Source organism: Mytilus trossulus, chromosome 9 (assembly GCF_036588685.1).
Source record: "Mytilus trossulus isolate FHL-02 chromosome 9, PNRI_Mtr1.1.1.hap1, whole genome shotgun sequence".
Lineage (NCBI taxonomy): Eukaryota > Metazoa > Mollusca > Bivalvia > Mytilida > Mytilidae > Mytilus > Mytilus trossulus.
The window spans coordinates 66,997,229-67,010,502 of NC_086381.1; the positions used below are offsets into that span (position 1 = coordinate 66,997,229).

The 13,274-nt window shown below is 30.6% G+C and overlaps 1 protein-coding gene across 1 annotated transcript in view; it reads right to left on the minus strand.

Annotated features, from left to right (window-relative positions):
• The window catches only part of LOC134683279 (ER membrane protein complex subunit 10-like), a 62,735-nt gene that overhangs the window by 31,354 nt on the left and 18,107 nt on the right, over positions 1-13,274 (minus strand). The window contains exon 6 of the mRNA XM_063542472.1: positions 13,057-13,153. Coding sequence (XP_063398542.1) covers positions 13,057-13,153 — 97 coding nt within the window. The remainder of the gene's footprint in view (positions 1-13,056; positions 13,154-13,274) is intronic.

Here is a 13,274-nt window from a genome sequence, read left to right on the forward strand (position 1 = left end):
AAGAACTATGACAGGTACCAGTAAAAAAAAGTAATCATGGTATGAAGGAAAGGGACTCGATACCGATTTTTAAAAACTCAAACGATGTTTTGAATGATCATAACAGAATAAAGGATAGATGATACATTTTCCATTGTGTAGTGTAAATTCATTTGTATATAGCAAAATGAATAGCAAAACTTAAATTCTCGCTTATCGTCCAGACGTATACAATTTGTATATTTCTAGGACGTCCAGTTGTAGATATGTCATATCTAATAATGAGAAAACAAATAAACACTAAACTTGGAGAAGTGATATGCCTACACTTGTTGATATCCTGTCGAATCAAATGGATACTCCTCTTTAGAATGATTTTCATGACATATAAGATAAACTATATATGCATACACATACATACATATGAAATAACAGTTCTGTGAGTCAGAATTACATTTTACGTTTTAAAACCAATCCTGGAGAATAAAAATTGTTTTCATTTTACATTAATAGTAAATTGCTTTCTATTAGCTTTCTAAAAATATAAGACTGCACACCACGCTGGTACCATTCTAAATATACGAAGCAATATTCGACTGCGAAAAACATCTCTCCTATAGGGTTCAAGCCATCTGGAGGCTGAAACGTCAAAACATTTCAAAATAGATTTCTATAATTCATTTTCAGAGCCATTAAAATGACATAATAATTCAATCAAATAATGACATTTACAGAAACCGCACTTTACTATTATCTATTATCGATTTGATATATCAGTGGTTATGTAAAAGGATGGGTCATCCTTTTTCTTTTATTTTATTAAGACAGATGTCATGCAAAAGCATCATCCGTTATCATAGTCAACAGTATCTTTTAACATGCAGGGAAATGTAAAGAGTGTGGATCCTACCCTTAAACTTTATTCATCTTAATAACAATACATCACATTAGCATTACTTTGATGACAATAAGGCATAAGGTAACTTACGCTCAACCATTAGAAATACCAATGTTTTGTTTTAACTTTCTCTGTTCATTGGATTATCTGTATCTTAATCAGTCAATCATATATGTTCATTACAACAAACAAACTGATTGAAATAAACCATAGTGATCAAATTTGTGAAGTGCAATCAAGTTGACGTGATTTAGTCTGTAAAAACGACACTTAAACAATGCATTCACACTGAAATAAACCACATGAAAGGAAATTGAATTCTGACTTTGATATGTTATTGTCATTATATGAGATAAGATCATTTCTTTATATTTTAAAGAAAACAATGCGTTCCTGTTTTTCTTGATTATAGAAACAAAACAATTAGTCAAGTTACGGGTTTTAATACCAAAGAATGGCAGGATTGTTATGAGATCTAAATTAAACTACATCAGGAGAAAATTTAGAAGACAATGATATATAAGAACCAAAACAGATAAAGAGTTATAATATGAAACAACTTTGCCTGAGGGAGTTTCCACCTTGGTATCTTTATAATTTCAAGATTTAAAAACGGACAATTTTACAAAAAATATTTTATAAATCACATCAGTGCTAAAGTATGTGTAACATTTCCTTTACTTGGTATTGAATGAAATTTCAACATACACTGGGTTAATACAGAGGTGCTAGAGGAAAATACAAACGATATCAGATGAAATCGATCTGAAATAAAACCTGCGATGGAGGTATACTTATAAACATCAGATTTTTTTTCGTTTCGATTTTTTTTAAAGCCCAAGATGTATTTGCAATTGTGAACACAAGCGTTTCAAATGGAACTCATAACTAAAATGAACTTTTGAGTCGGAACAGAGAAACTTTTTCATATTTCTAAAAACCCGAAAGAATAAAACATCTAGGACACGTAGCAGGGCAAAGGGGGTATCGTAAAAAAAACAGGATTAACTTGGCAAAGACAATTAATCTAGTGTTTATTAATATTAGAACTCATCATGTCTTTATAATTTTGTCAATCTAAACAATGTCTTGTCAATCTTTGGTTTTAAATCAAATTAAGTCAATCATTAGTTAATACTACTAAAGTATGTTATTAAAATAAACATAGCGACCACTGTTTATGAAAGTCCAATCATCTTGGCATGATTTGATCTGTAATTACTACGTTTTTAACATTGCAAACAGAGTGTTATACATCATACTAAGGAAATTGAATTTTGACATTTTACTGTCACTTTTTCTTTCTGGTTTGAGAAAACAATTCATTTTTTAGCGTTGTTTATTACAACCAATTCCGTTTGAACATATTGCAGTAATATAAAACAGTCAGCATATTAATGAAAAACGTGTCACTTTAATGGGCAATTGTCCTGGCCAGGGTTTCATTTTTCAGACATGCTTTAGTAATACATATGCATTTGAATATAGTTTTGACTTTAGCATGTTAAAATTTTGATTTCGAATTCTCTTGATACAAAATAGTTGGGTGGTACCTTTTATAATCACAGAACTCTGATTTTTGTTTTGTCACTTCAGGTGGTTGTTGTTAGGTGGTGTGTTTAAACGAGGCAATTTATACATTTATCAATTTTCGGGATAGTACCTAAAACATGTAAATAAAACAAACTGATCAAATATTTAAGGTTTATAAAAAAAAACAAGTTGTATGTTATTGTTATATCTTTATACTATGTCATTGATACCATATTATTACTTCGTCATGCTTACGCCCAGGAGTAGATTACCTTAGCCGTATTTGGCACAACTTTTAGGAATTTTTGGGTCCTCAATGCTCTTCAACTTTGTATTTGTTTGGCATTTTAACTGTTTTGATCTGAGCGTCACTGATGAGTCTTATGTAGACGAAACGCGCGTCTGGCGTATTAAATTATAATCCTGGTACCTTTGATAACTATTTATATAATGCTATTATGTATGACCTCATGTTACACATGTATCTGTGTCTGAGTGTTCAAATAAAATCAAATCAAATCAAATAATTTAGTAGACTAAGCGTATGATTGTTTTACACAAGACGAATTAGGGGCGCTCTTATAAGCAAAACTACAGGGCTACTGGTACTCTAGGGGACAAAAACAAAGTCTATGAGCAGTGCCATCAACACAATGGATGGAAGGACTCATCAAAGATGCAATGCTCCTGGTATGTCACACACATTAACAAGACGTTAAATATGGATTGAACACATAAAGGAGGAGATGTTTTGACAGTTATAAAAATCAACAATCACTTTGAATTGAGTACAGTAATTTACTGTCTGCAAAGTCCTCTCTGTTCAAATATTGCGAAACATTTTCTTATGTTAATAGAACCTGATATGAATCTGATTGTGACTATGAAAATATGCTATGAAAATAGGAAGAATATTGTAAGTGTCTAAGAAGACAATCTTGTCACTAAAATACTATTGATATTAATAGTATTCTTGATAAAAACATCTGGTGTTGATATTGTTCCGAAATGCCGATTGTTTCAACTTGTCCAAGCCACAATCCCTACATCACTGTATTTTTTATGACGTCACTAAATGCATCTAATCACATTATGTTAACTTGCAAATTGGAAACATGGCAGGTGTCACTTATGGAGCAGGAATAGCTTATTCTACCAAAGCCCCTGAGTGGTTGTTCGTCAATTAATACTTAATTTTCTATGTCATGTTTTGTGCACTCGTGTTTATTTTTAATGGAATTCTCTATTCTTTTTTCAATCTGCGGTTTTTATAGTTTAAATTGCTACTTCTTTTGTATAACTTTATCAATGCGGGAAAGTATATTATTATGTATTGCGAATTATTGTTACTTTATTCTTATGAGCCTGAACTTTTTATAAAGTTAAAGAAGTTACCAGTTTCCTTTAACTTTACTTTCCGCTGTATAGATGATGTTCTCTCACTTAATAATACAATATTTGGTGAATATGTTGAACAGATATATCCCATCAAACTAGAGATAAAGGATACAACAGATACTTGTCAGTATGTTTTTGATCTATGAGTTTAAATGTCCCTCTGGTTTCTTTCGTCCCTCTTCTAAAACTATAGCAAACACGTTCTGTGTTTTTTTCCCCATAGAACACCACCTTGAATGATGTTTACCTTAAAAAACAAAGTCAACGACCCTTTCGTTATTTCACCTCATTCATGTCATTAAAATACAACTCTTTGTGGGGTAATTGTGTGGTCTGTTGCAAGGCTAAATTTCTTTCCTATCCAATATACCCTCATGTTCTTGTGACAGTGAAAATTTCCACGACTTTCATCTCGGATGGCCTCTTTTTGTAAAAAAATTAAAACACAACGTTTAATTATTTCTTGTGTCCGAAGCGCTTTTCTTGATTTTCCTTCATCAGGAACGCTCAAAGCAAAAGCTTTGAATTCTGAAGATATCTAAGTACCGAAAATCGTTTAAGAGCTATATTTCAAAAATTCCTAAAATAAACATGATAAATAGCCAAATTCATCTCAAGCCAACTTTGCCTGAGAGAGTTGAAACCTAAGGTTTCATAATAGTTTCAAAATTTAAAAACGGACAATTTTAGTAAAGTTTGTTAAATCGTGTCAGTACCGAAGCACTAAAGGAGGGATGAAAGATACCAGAGGGACATTTCCTTATGGTTATAGAACTTGATATGAATCTGATCTGTCTATGAAAACATACTTCTAACCGTTTTCACACTTCAAGACCGTTAAAAGCATTCATCGAGTAGAAAAAAAGAAGGTTTGATTGCAATTGAGACAACTTTACACAAGGGTCCAAATGAGAGAGAAATTGAAAACTTTCGGTAACCCTACGGCGTTCAACAATTGGCTAACGCCATGTCAAATAGTAAGCTATAAAAGGACCCGGAGAAACAAATATAAACAACTCAAACGAGAAAACAAACAGCCAAATTAATGTACCAAGTAATGATCGAAAAACAAATATGGAACACAGTAGCAAACAACAACCACTGATTTGCAGGCTCCTGACTTTGAACAGGCAAAAACATGTTAGTGGACGACCCCCCCCCCCCCCATAATCACCCTAACCTCGGACAGTAGTGTAACAGTACAACAAAAGAACAAAATATATAAAAATCAGTTGTTTTCAGTATGATATTCATAACACCAACTGTCTGGCTTATGTGTTCAATTGTTTACTTTTAGTAGTAAAATACACATTACTAACAAAATACATCATACGCTAAGAAAATTGACGTCAAAATTTGTCAGAAACTACTTGCAGTTAACCGTATTTCATTTCAAATTTAATAAATGATGTTCTGTTTCTGATTAAAAGCCACAACAAACAACATCACTCATGTGTCACTTGTTCCCTTTCATTTTCAGTTTTCATAAAATGTCAAACAAATTCATCACCAACACCAGTGTGTTACGTCAAAATATGATCATTTATATAGTTACTTTCATAGTTAAACAAATAAAGAATAGAATAAAGATGAATAATCAATCATACGTATTTAAGAAATAAATATGATTTAGACATATGTGTACTATATCAATACAGTAAAATGGAATTAATTTACTCTTGTTTCGACTTTGAAAACAAACAGTTTGTAGTAACAGATGATATGATAAAACATGTTATTGTTGTAATGGCTAAGTTTATAATATTTATCTCACTAATGCAAAGCTCTGAATCTTTGTTCAGGTCTAGCTATAGTATGGGTCCTTTTTGGTTTAGAACCTCTTTGTCATTGTTTATATTTGTTCAATAAGTTTTGGATTTTCAAACATTTGGCCTATACAGGTCGTCACCGAAGGGACATTTAAAACCGACATGTGCATCTGACATGTCTGAGCAATAAAGTTTTTTCTCTTAATATTTTGGCTTTTGTTTTCAGCTCAGTCGGTTTTCTAGAACAAAACTGAGGATGCAACACGAAAAACTTAGTATTCTCATTGCATGGATATATTTAAGATTATCTGTTATTACAAAAGTCTTTAAAAAGGTAAATTATTGGTTTCTCTCAAAGAGGGACGAAAGATACCAGAGGGACAGTCAAACTCAAAAATCGAAAAAAAAAATGACGTCATGGCTAAAAATGAAAAAGACAATCAGAAAAACAATAGTACACATGACACAACATAGAAAACTAAAGAATAAACAACATGAAACCCACCAAAAACTAGGGGTGATCTTAGGTGTGTCTAGTCATATTAATTATGCTCTGTAAAAATCTACTAGTACAAATTGTATTAAATAATATTCATACTTTTTGAATTGTTACTCAACATCAGAAAAGCATCTATTACATTTGGACAAACTGGCATATTTTCAGATTGTAGTAAATTAATATCCTGAAAATAGTATCATCAATGATAAGTTTTTTTCTGTTTTGCTTTCAAATGAAGGTAATAATTGAAATGGGGTTGAGATGATAAGCCAAATTCCAAAGTTAAAACATGCTGTTGAATTTTATATCAAGCCAAATTGACTGCAAATTCTAATGATGAAATAATATACAAGAAAAAGCATGAGTATTAGTCCTCTGACATTTTTGATCAAATAAAAATCAGATGCCTGCAAAGATATAGACAAGGATGGTATATTTTTGAAATGTAAAGTGCACAAAAAAATCTCAAAACTAGCTGTGCACCAGGAATTATAATATAATCAATACATTGGATCACGAATCATATTGGAAATCAAAGACTTTTTATGTGGTACTACGTGTAATGCATTATATAACAGCAAATGTTATATAACATTAGTGATAATTTCTAGCTGATTAAATTTTCCATTTTATTATTTGATGACAGCAATATTTATTTTATTTATTTTCAATAAAGACTTGATAATTATAGGATTCAGGTGCCATGCTTTATTTTAGATTCAATGAGTTAAATTTAGTACAGTTCCTAAACATTGCTCTAAGGGATACTTGTTATTTTAAAACTGTTCGTGATAAGTCAAAGGCAGATACTAGTAATAGAATTTTATCAGCAAATTAACTCTCGTGTAATACATTTGTTTAATAAAAGTGGCATAGTCACACTTGTAAGTATTGTATTAACAGTGGTTTCTTTATTGTTTATTAATTAATATCATAACTCAAAATAAACTAATTCAATTTACACTCAATGGGTTGACCATACTTTTAGAGTGCATGTGAGCAGCTGGTTCATACATGTGTCTGCTCCAAAGGAAAGTGTTATTCCAGGTAGAAGATTAAAAGGAATGCGTTATAAAGGTGAATAAAACCAACAGCCTAGCAAATTCATAGTAAAATAATTTAAGAAAAAATATGAATTAATCTATATATCTTTAAGAGCTGCAGGTTAATAGTAACAAAATTTGTATTCAATGGCAATATATATAAAGTTGCATCAGGGACAGTAATATCACATCTGATGCTAATTGTAAAGTCCCTTTAAAGGCTTCAATAAGAAATCATTTATCATAAAAATGAGAATTGAAATGGGGAATATGTCAAAGGGACAACAACCCATCCAAAGAGCAGACAATAGCCAAAGGCCACCAATTGGTCTTCAATGCAGCGATTTAATTCCACACCAGTTGTTGGTCCTTAGCTAGCCCCTTAATAAAATTGTGTTCTAGTTCAGTGAAAATGAACGTCAAACTAATTTATGTTCATGTTTTCAATAATTATCATGATTATACCTGACTTAATAATATCAGATTAGATTACTTTTTTTATAAATCATTTAAACTTATGATTACTTTTCTCTTTTCCTAGCCAGACCAATGTCCTATTAATACATTTGGGACATCTTCTCCAGCTTCTCTGTCATCAATTATAATTACAATATTAAGTCACTGTGCCGGTTATTTAGTCACAGACAAGATAGATTCAAAGTAGAAAATTAGTTTTATATCATCTACATCAGCAATGACAAGTCTTCACCAAAAATAAATTGAATACTCAGGATTAGGCAACAGTCTACCTCATTGCAAAGATAATAATATTGGCTATTATAGTGAGCTGTAAGATTTGAAATCATGATTATATTAAACCTTTCTAATTTCTTTATGCATTAATACTGCTTCTATAAACCAGTTGGGTTTTTTTTTCTTATATTATTTATCATGTTTATTGCATTGTATTTAGTGTGCCTAATTTCTAATGCATTTGGATTTCTATCATCAGACTTCATCATCAGATAATACAAGAGAGTATAGGAGATTACATGGGTAGCACATCTAAGCACAATCATTGAATAAAACTTATTATTTTGTAACCCAAAGCATGTCAGCTGGCATACCAGAATAAATGAGAAACAACAATACTTTCAAATAATGAAAGTTGTATATATATTGAGGGATTTGAAATTTTAGTTTTTGGACGATTTTTTCACGTTGAGTCGTTTGTGTTTTCTCTTATTTTTGAGATATTACGTGGCACGGTACTTGTCTATCCCAAATTCATGTATTTGATTTTGATGTTATATTTCTTATTCTCGTGGTGTTTTGTCTGTTGCTTGGTCCATTTCTGTGTGTGTTGCGTTTCGGTGTTGTGTCGTTGTTCTCCTCTTATATTTAATGTGTTTCCCTCGGTTTTAGTTTGTTACCCCGATTTTGTTTTTTGTCCATGGATTTATGAGTTTTGAACAGCGGTATACTACTGTTGCCTTTATTTTTCAATCTGCATTCAAATTTGACTGATGTTTGTATGCAGTAGTGTTTCCCCAAAGCATGTTTAGCGTGGATAGATGCCATGCCAATTTTTAAATGACACCATGCCTTTTTTTTGTCTTTATAAATTACGCCATGCCCTTTTTCACTTCTCTTGATGACGCCATTGTCTCGAAAAATGCCCTATTAGTTATTAGAAGCCTTTACAAAAAAAACAAGATTTCAAAATTCCATGCCTATCGACCATTGTGTAACACTCAAATTAACTGACAATGGGGGAGTTTTTGTTTTCATATAGAATGAAAAATTCAAATATCCCCAACAAAAGTATAATTTTCCATGTCTGATTCTTCTGATATAATCCAATTCTTCAACATGTTAACCATGTTAATGCTATTCAAATGAAAATGGTCTTCCTTCTTATTTGAGAGGTTAAATAAATTCATTGTCGATACCAGGCTTTAAAAAACTTTGTACGTCAGACATGTGTTTTGTTTTTTAAAAAAAAGACTCATCAGCAACAAATTAATAAAAAAAATTAAAAAGGCCAAACATGGTATGTAGATGATGAGTACTGAGGACCCAAAATTCAGTAAGTGCTGTTGATATATATCAGACTTGAAGAATACAATAAAATAATGACAGACAAACTAATCATGCTGATAGAGCATGTGCCTATAGATTCTGTAGTTTTTTTCTTTATTAGGCCAAACACAATTATAGGTGTGTTTACATCTTTGAAAAAATTAGAATATGAAGGTAGGGATTTTTTTCTTATATTGAGTCTATGGGTGGGACATTCTGACTTTATAAACAGTGTTTACTGAAACATTACAAAAAAACTTTAGGGAAGAATATTCTTTCCCTTTAAAAATATTGAGGGTAGGGAAAAAGGAAACTCATATCTTTTTTCATTTGGTCTTAGGGAATAATAACTTTTAACATATTGAGTAACCTGAATCTTAATAATGCATTGCTAATAGAGCAATATATTCAAATCCCTAATTAATGACATGTTTGTGTTACATAATTGGTATAACTATGCACTGGATCAATCTTATCAATGTGAAATTGTTCATATTTTATCAGAAACTGGGTGGTTCTGTGCCAAGGATACATATCTTTAAACAAAGACTTCCTTGAAAATGTTTAGAAACTGGGCGTTTTTGACATTTTAATATTGAAAAAATATTCTTTAGTTGTAATTATCTTCTAAGATTTCAACATGAACATCACCCCTAAGAGATTTTGTAACTAAATATTCAAAATCGTTGAATTAACATCGTGTTTGCCTATTTAGTTAATAGGTCTATTGTTAGGAGTGTTGCAAAAGAAAACAATGGTTGAAATGCATTTAACATGTGAATGGAAGATGGTGCCTTTCCTCTGCTTGAATAAATGTGTTTATCATGATTATGTTTCAAAAACAAAGTAATTTCAAAAAAACATAGCAATTGTAATAAGATATCACCTTTGATAGGGGCCTATTTTAGTATATGATATGCTATGTTGAACAGTGGCCCGTAATTCCTTACGTTACTACTTCAATTGAACTTTTGTGAATAGTATTTTTAAAAGCAATCATATCCCATCTCATTATTATATTTAAATTCTTAAGAAAATTAGTTTAAACTACCTAACTCATATATGGTTTGATAGTTGGAATTCTATAATAAATAAATGTACATCAACTGGTAAGAACCAATTTAATAACCATAAGTCTGTAGATATATTTAGATAGGATTATCATTAGGTAGTGTTCGATGATAAAATTATTTGAAAAAATTTATTATGTATTCATACTATTGAATCATTATTGGTTTCTTAATATATAACACCTCATGGAACCATTTGAAGCTGGGTATTTAAAAAAAACCCTGATATATTGGTGTTTTTTTCATAAATCATATAAAAAATGTGTTGTAATACTTTTTTAGTTTTACTCTTTCATATCATATTTTATCAATTTCCTTATAGTTTGTTAATATAGCCATTGCATGCCAGGAGGATATAATAAAAATTCATTATAGGCACTTATATTATAAGATAATAAAGAAATATATCCTTAATAAATTACAGTTTATCTCCATCCTTTATGTATTTTGTTTTTCTTTTAATCATTATATATATAATGGTAGGTCAAAGAGTCCTTATTGTTCTTACCTATAGCTAATTGGATGCGTCAACTAACAATAATTTAACATCTGCAGTAAAATTAGACTTAGCAGCGGGTTTGAAAACAACAGGAACGCTAAATCTGCTTACTTTCTTGAGCACCTGAAATCGACCACATTTCTTTTGGTCAGTTTCATGATGCTCAGTTTATAGTTTTGTACACATGGTTATTTTTTTGTTTCAGACTGTTTGTATTATCAGTTTAAATTTGTTTAAAATGTCTTGCTCTCATATGGTCAGGTACATGTAGTTAGAATTCTATAATGAACCTTTTTCCACCAGAATGAATATATTTCTCAGGATTCAAACTTAATTAAAAATAAATAAATCTGAAAATGTATCACAAGCTTAAATGGTGTTCAATGGTGTTAGAGGAAAAATTATTTGCAAAGGTTGAATCTGTATGTATACTATTGTCTCCAGAGGGACACTAAATCTTTATTGATTTTATTAAACTAAATTTAAATCTACAACATATAAAGCAATGCCTTAGGGATCCATTTGAACTTTTATTTTAAGAGAAACAACTGGTTTATTGATTTATTTTCAGAAAGCCCATTAATATTTTTAGTATAACTAATACATGTTTCAAGGTAATGACCTTTTTTATATCATCTTTTAACAATTTCCTTATTAGTTAGTTAATATAGCCATCGCATGTCAAAATGGTATATATATAATTATAATACATTTCAGCATTTGTTCAGAATTTTCAATTCTTATAAGATAATCAAGAAATAGATCCTTAATAAATAACAGCTTACTGCCATCACTTATATCTAATCTATTATATAAAACGAGAAACGAGAAATACTTTTTTATTGATGTTTCACTAACATCTCCTCTTATTTCATATTTACTTTAGTAGATTCTAACTAAGTCAAAAATGTTGTCAATAACAACATGAAGTTTCCTCTGATATACTTTTTATTTCATAACTCAAAAATGCTTTAACAGATGATAATATAATATGACTAGGCTTAGAATGACATTCACCTCAACTCTTCTTTTATTTCATATTTACAAAAATGTCCTAATAGATGCTGACTAAGCTTATTACAAATACATTTTCAATGACAATATAATGAAGGTTTCTAATCTGTACAATCCTGTAATTGTCATGAGTTCTCCATTTAAAGGAAATGGGAAAGATTATATCTTTTATCCTCTTAAGACAGCGCTAATCACTTATAATGAGTCTTAAATCACTACTGCATTAAGATATTATTTATCTTATAAATATCATCTACTGTATTTCTGTTATTTTGCAAAATAAAATTAATGCAATTATAGCATACAACATTTATTCTTCAATTAGCAAGAAAAAGCGGGATTACATTGCAAGATCAAAGAGTTAAAACTAATTGTAAATTCTTTATTATTTCAGATAATTTTCAATCCAATTTCAGAGGTCCAACCAACCAGATGAATGGCACAATCTTATCATGCTTTCTGCTCTTCAAAAAAACACAATCAATTATCTTCAAACTTGATTATTGTGCTAAAATTGTTATATCTTTGATATTTGTACCTTCCTTAATATAAAAAACACTATAATGCAAGCCGAAAGAAAAGCTTACATTTCCCATTTAGTAGCTGTACGGTCCTGTCTAAACAATCTGTGTTTTTCATCTCAATGCATATTATCACAAGAATGTGGATGCTCCACTCACACTATCATATTTTATGTTCAGTGAACTGTGAAATTGGGGTAACAACTCTAATTTGGCATTAAAATTAGAAAGATCATATCATAGGGAACATGTGTACTAAGTTAATTGGACTTCAACTTCATCAAAAACTACCTTGACCAAAATCTTGAACCTAAAGCGGGAGAGAATGACAGACAAAGAACAAAGAGACGCACAGACCAGAAAACATAATGCTTCCCTCTACTTTTGTAGGTGGGGCATAAAAAGGGACATAAATTTTATAAAAAAAAATGTTACTTCTTTACTATTAGCTTATTTTAATGTAATTGAATAAGAATTTAAAACAAACAAAGGAAGAAGGTGTCAGAAGATATGAATGCCTCAACTAAAGCTTGAAAATGAAAATGGGATGGACAGATTGAAAGACAGTTGGACTGTCAGAATAACTTAAAAAGCCTCTGTTCCTCACAACAGAGGCATAAATGAACTAAATATTCACTCAGTTTGAAATCTGGACAAGTACCAGTGATAATTTCTTGACAATAAAGAAACTGGAGGTTGTGTCAGGTGCTCTGAAAGGGTAAACAGATCTACACATGTGGCAAACAATGGCATATGAATCCACTGAATAGTAGCAGCTAGTACAGATTCAAAGCACTTTTAATCTACTTACATATTTTGCAAAGAAGGATCTGTTATCTGACTGTTGTCCTTTCTTTTTCTCACTTTCTTCTTTCTTCAACTTCTCAATGTAAGTTTGAGTATCAGGTCTGTTGAAAATAAATAATAATGAATCTACCTTGATTGGATTAAAGTTCTTTGATCTTGTAATCTATGCTTGCCTGATACTTATAGTTTTCTAAGTAATATGATTTTGTTTGACATTTTATA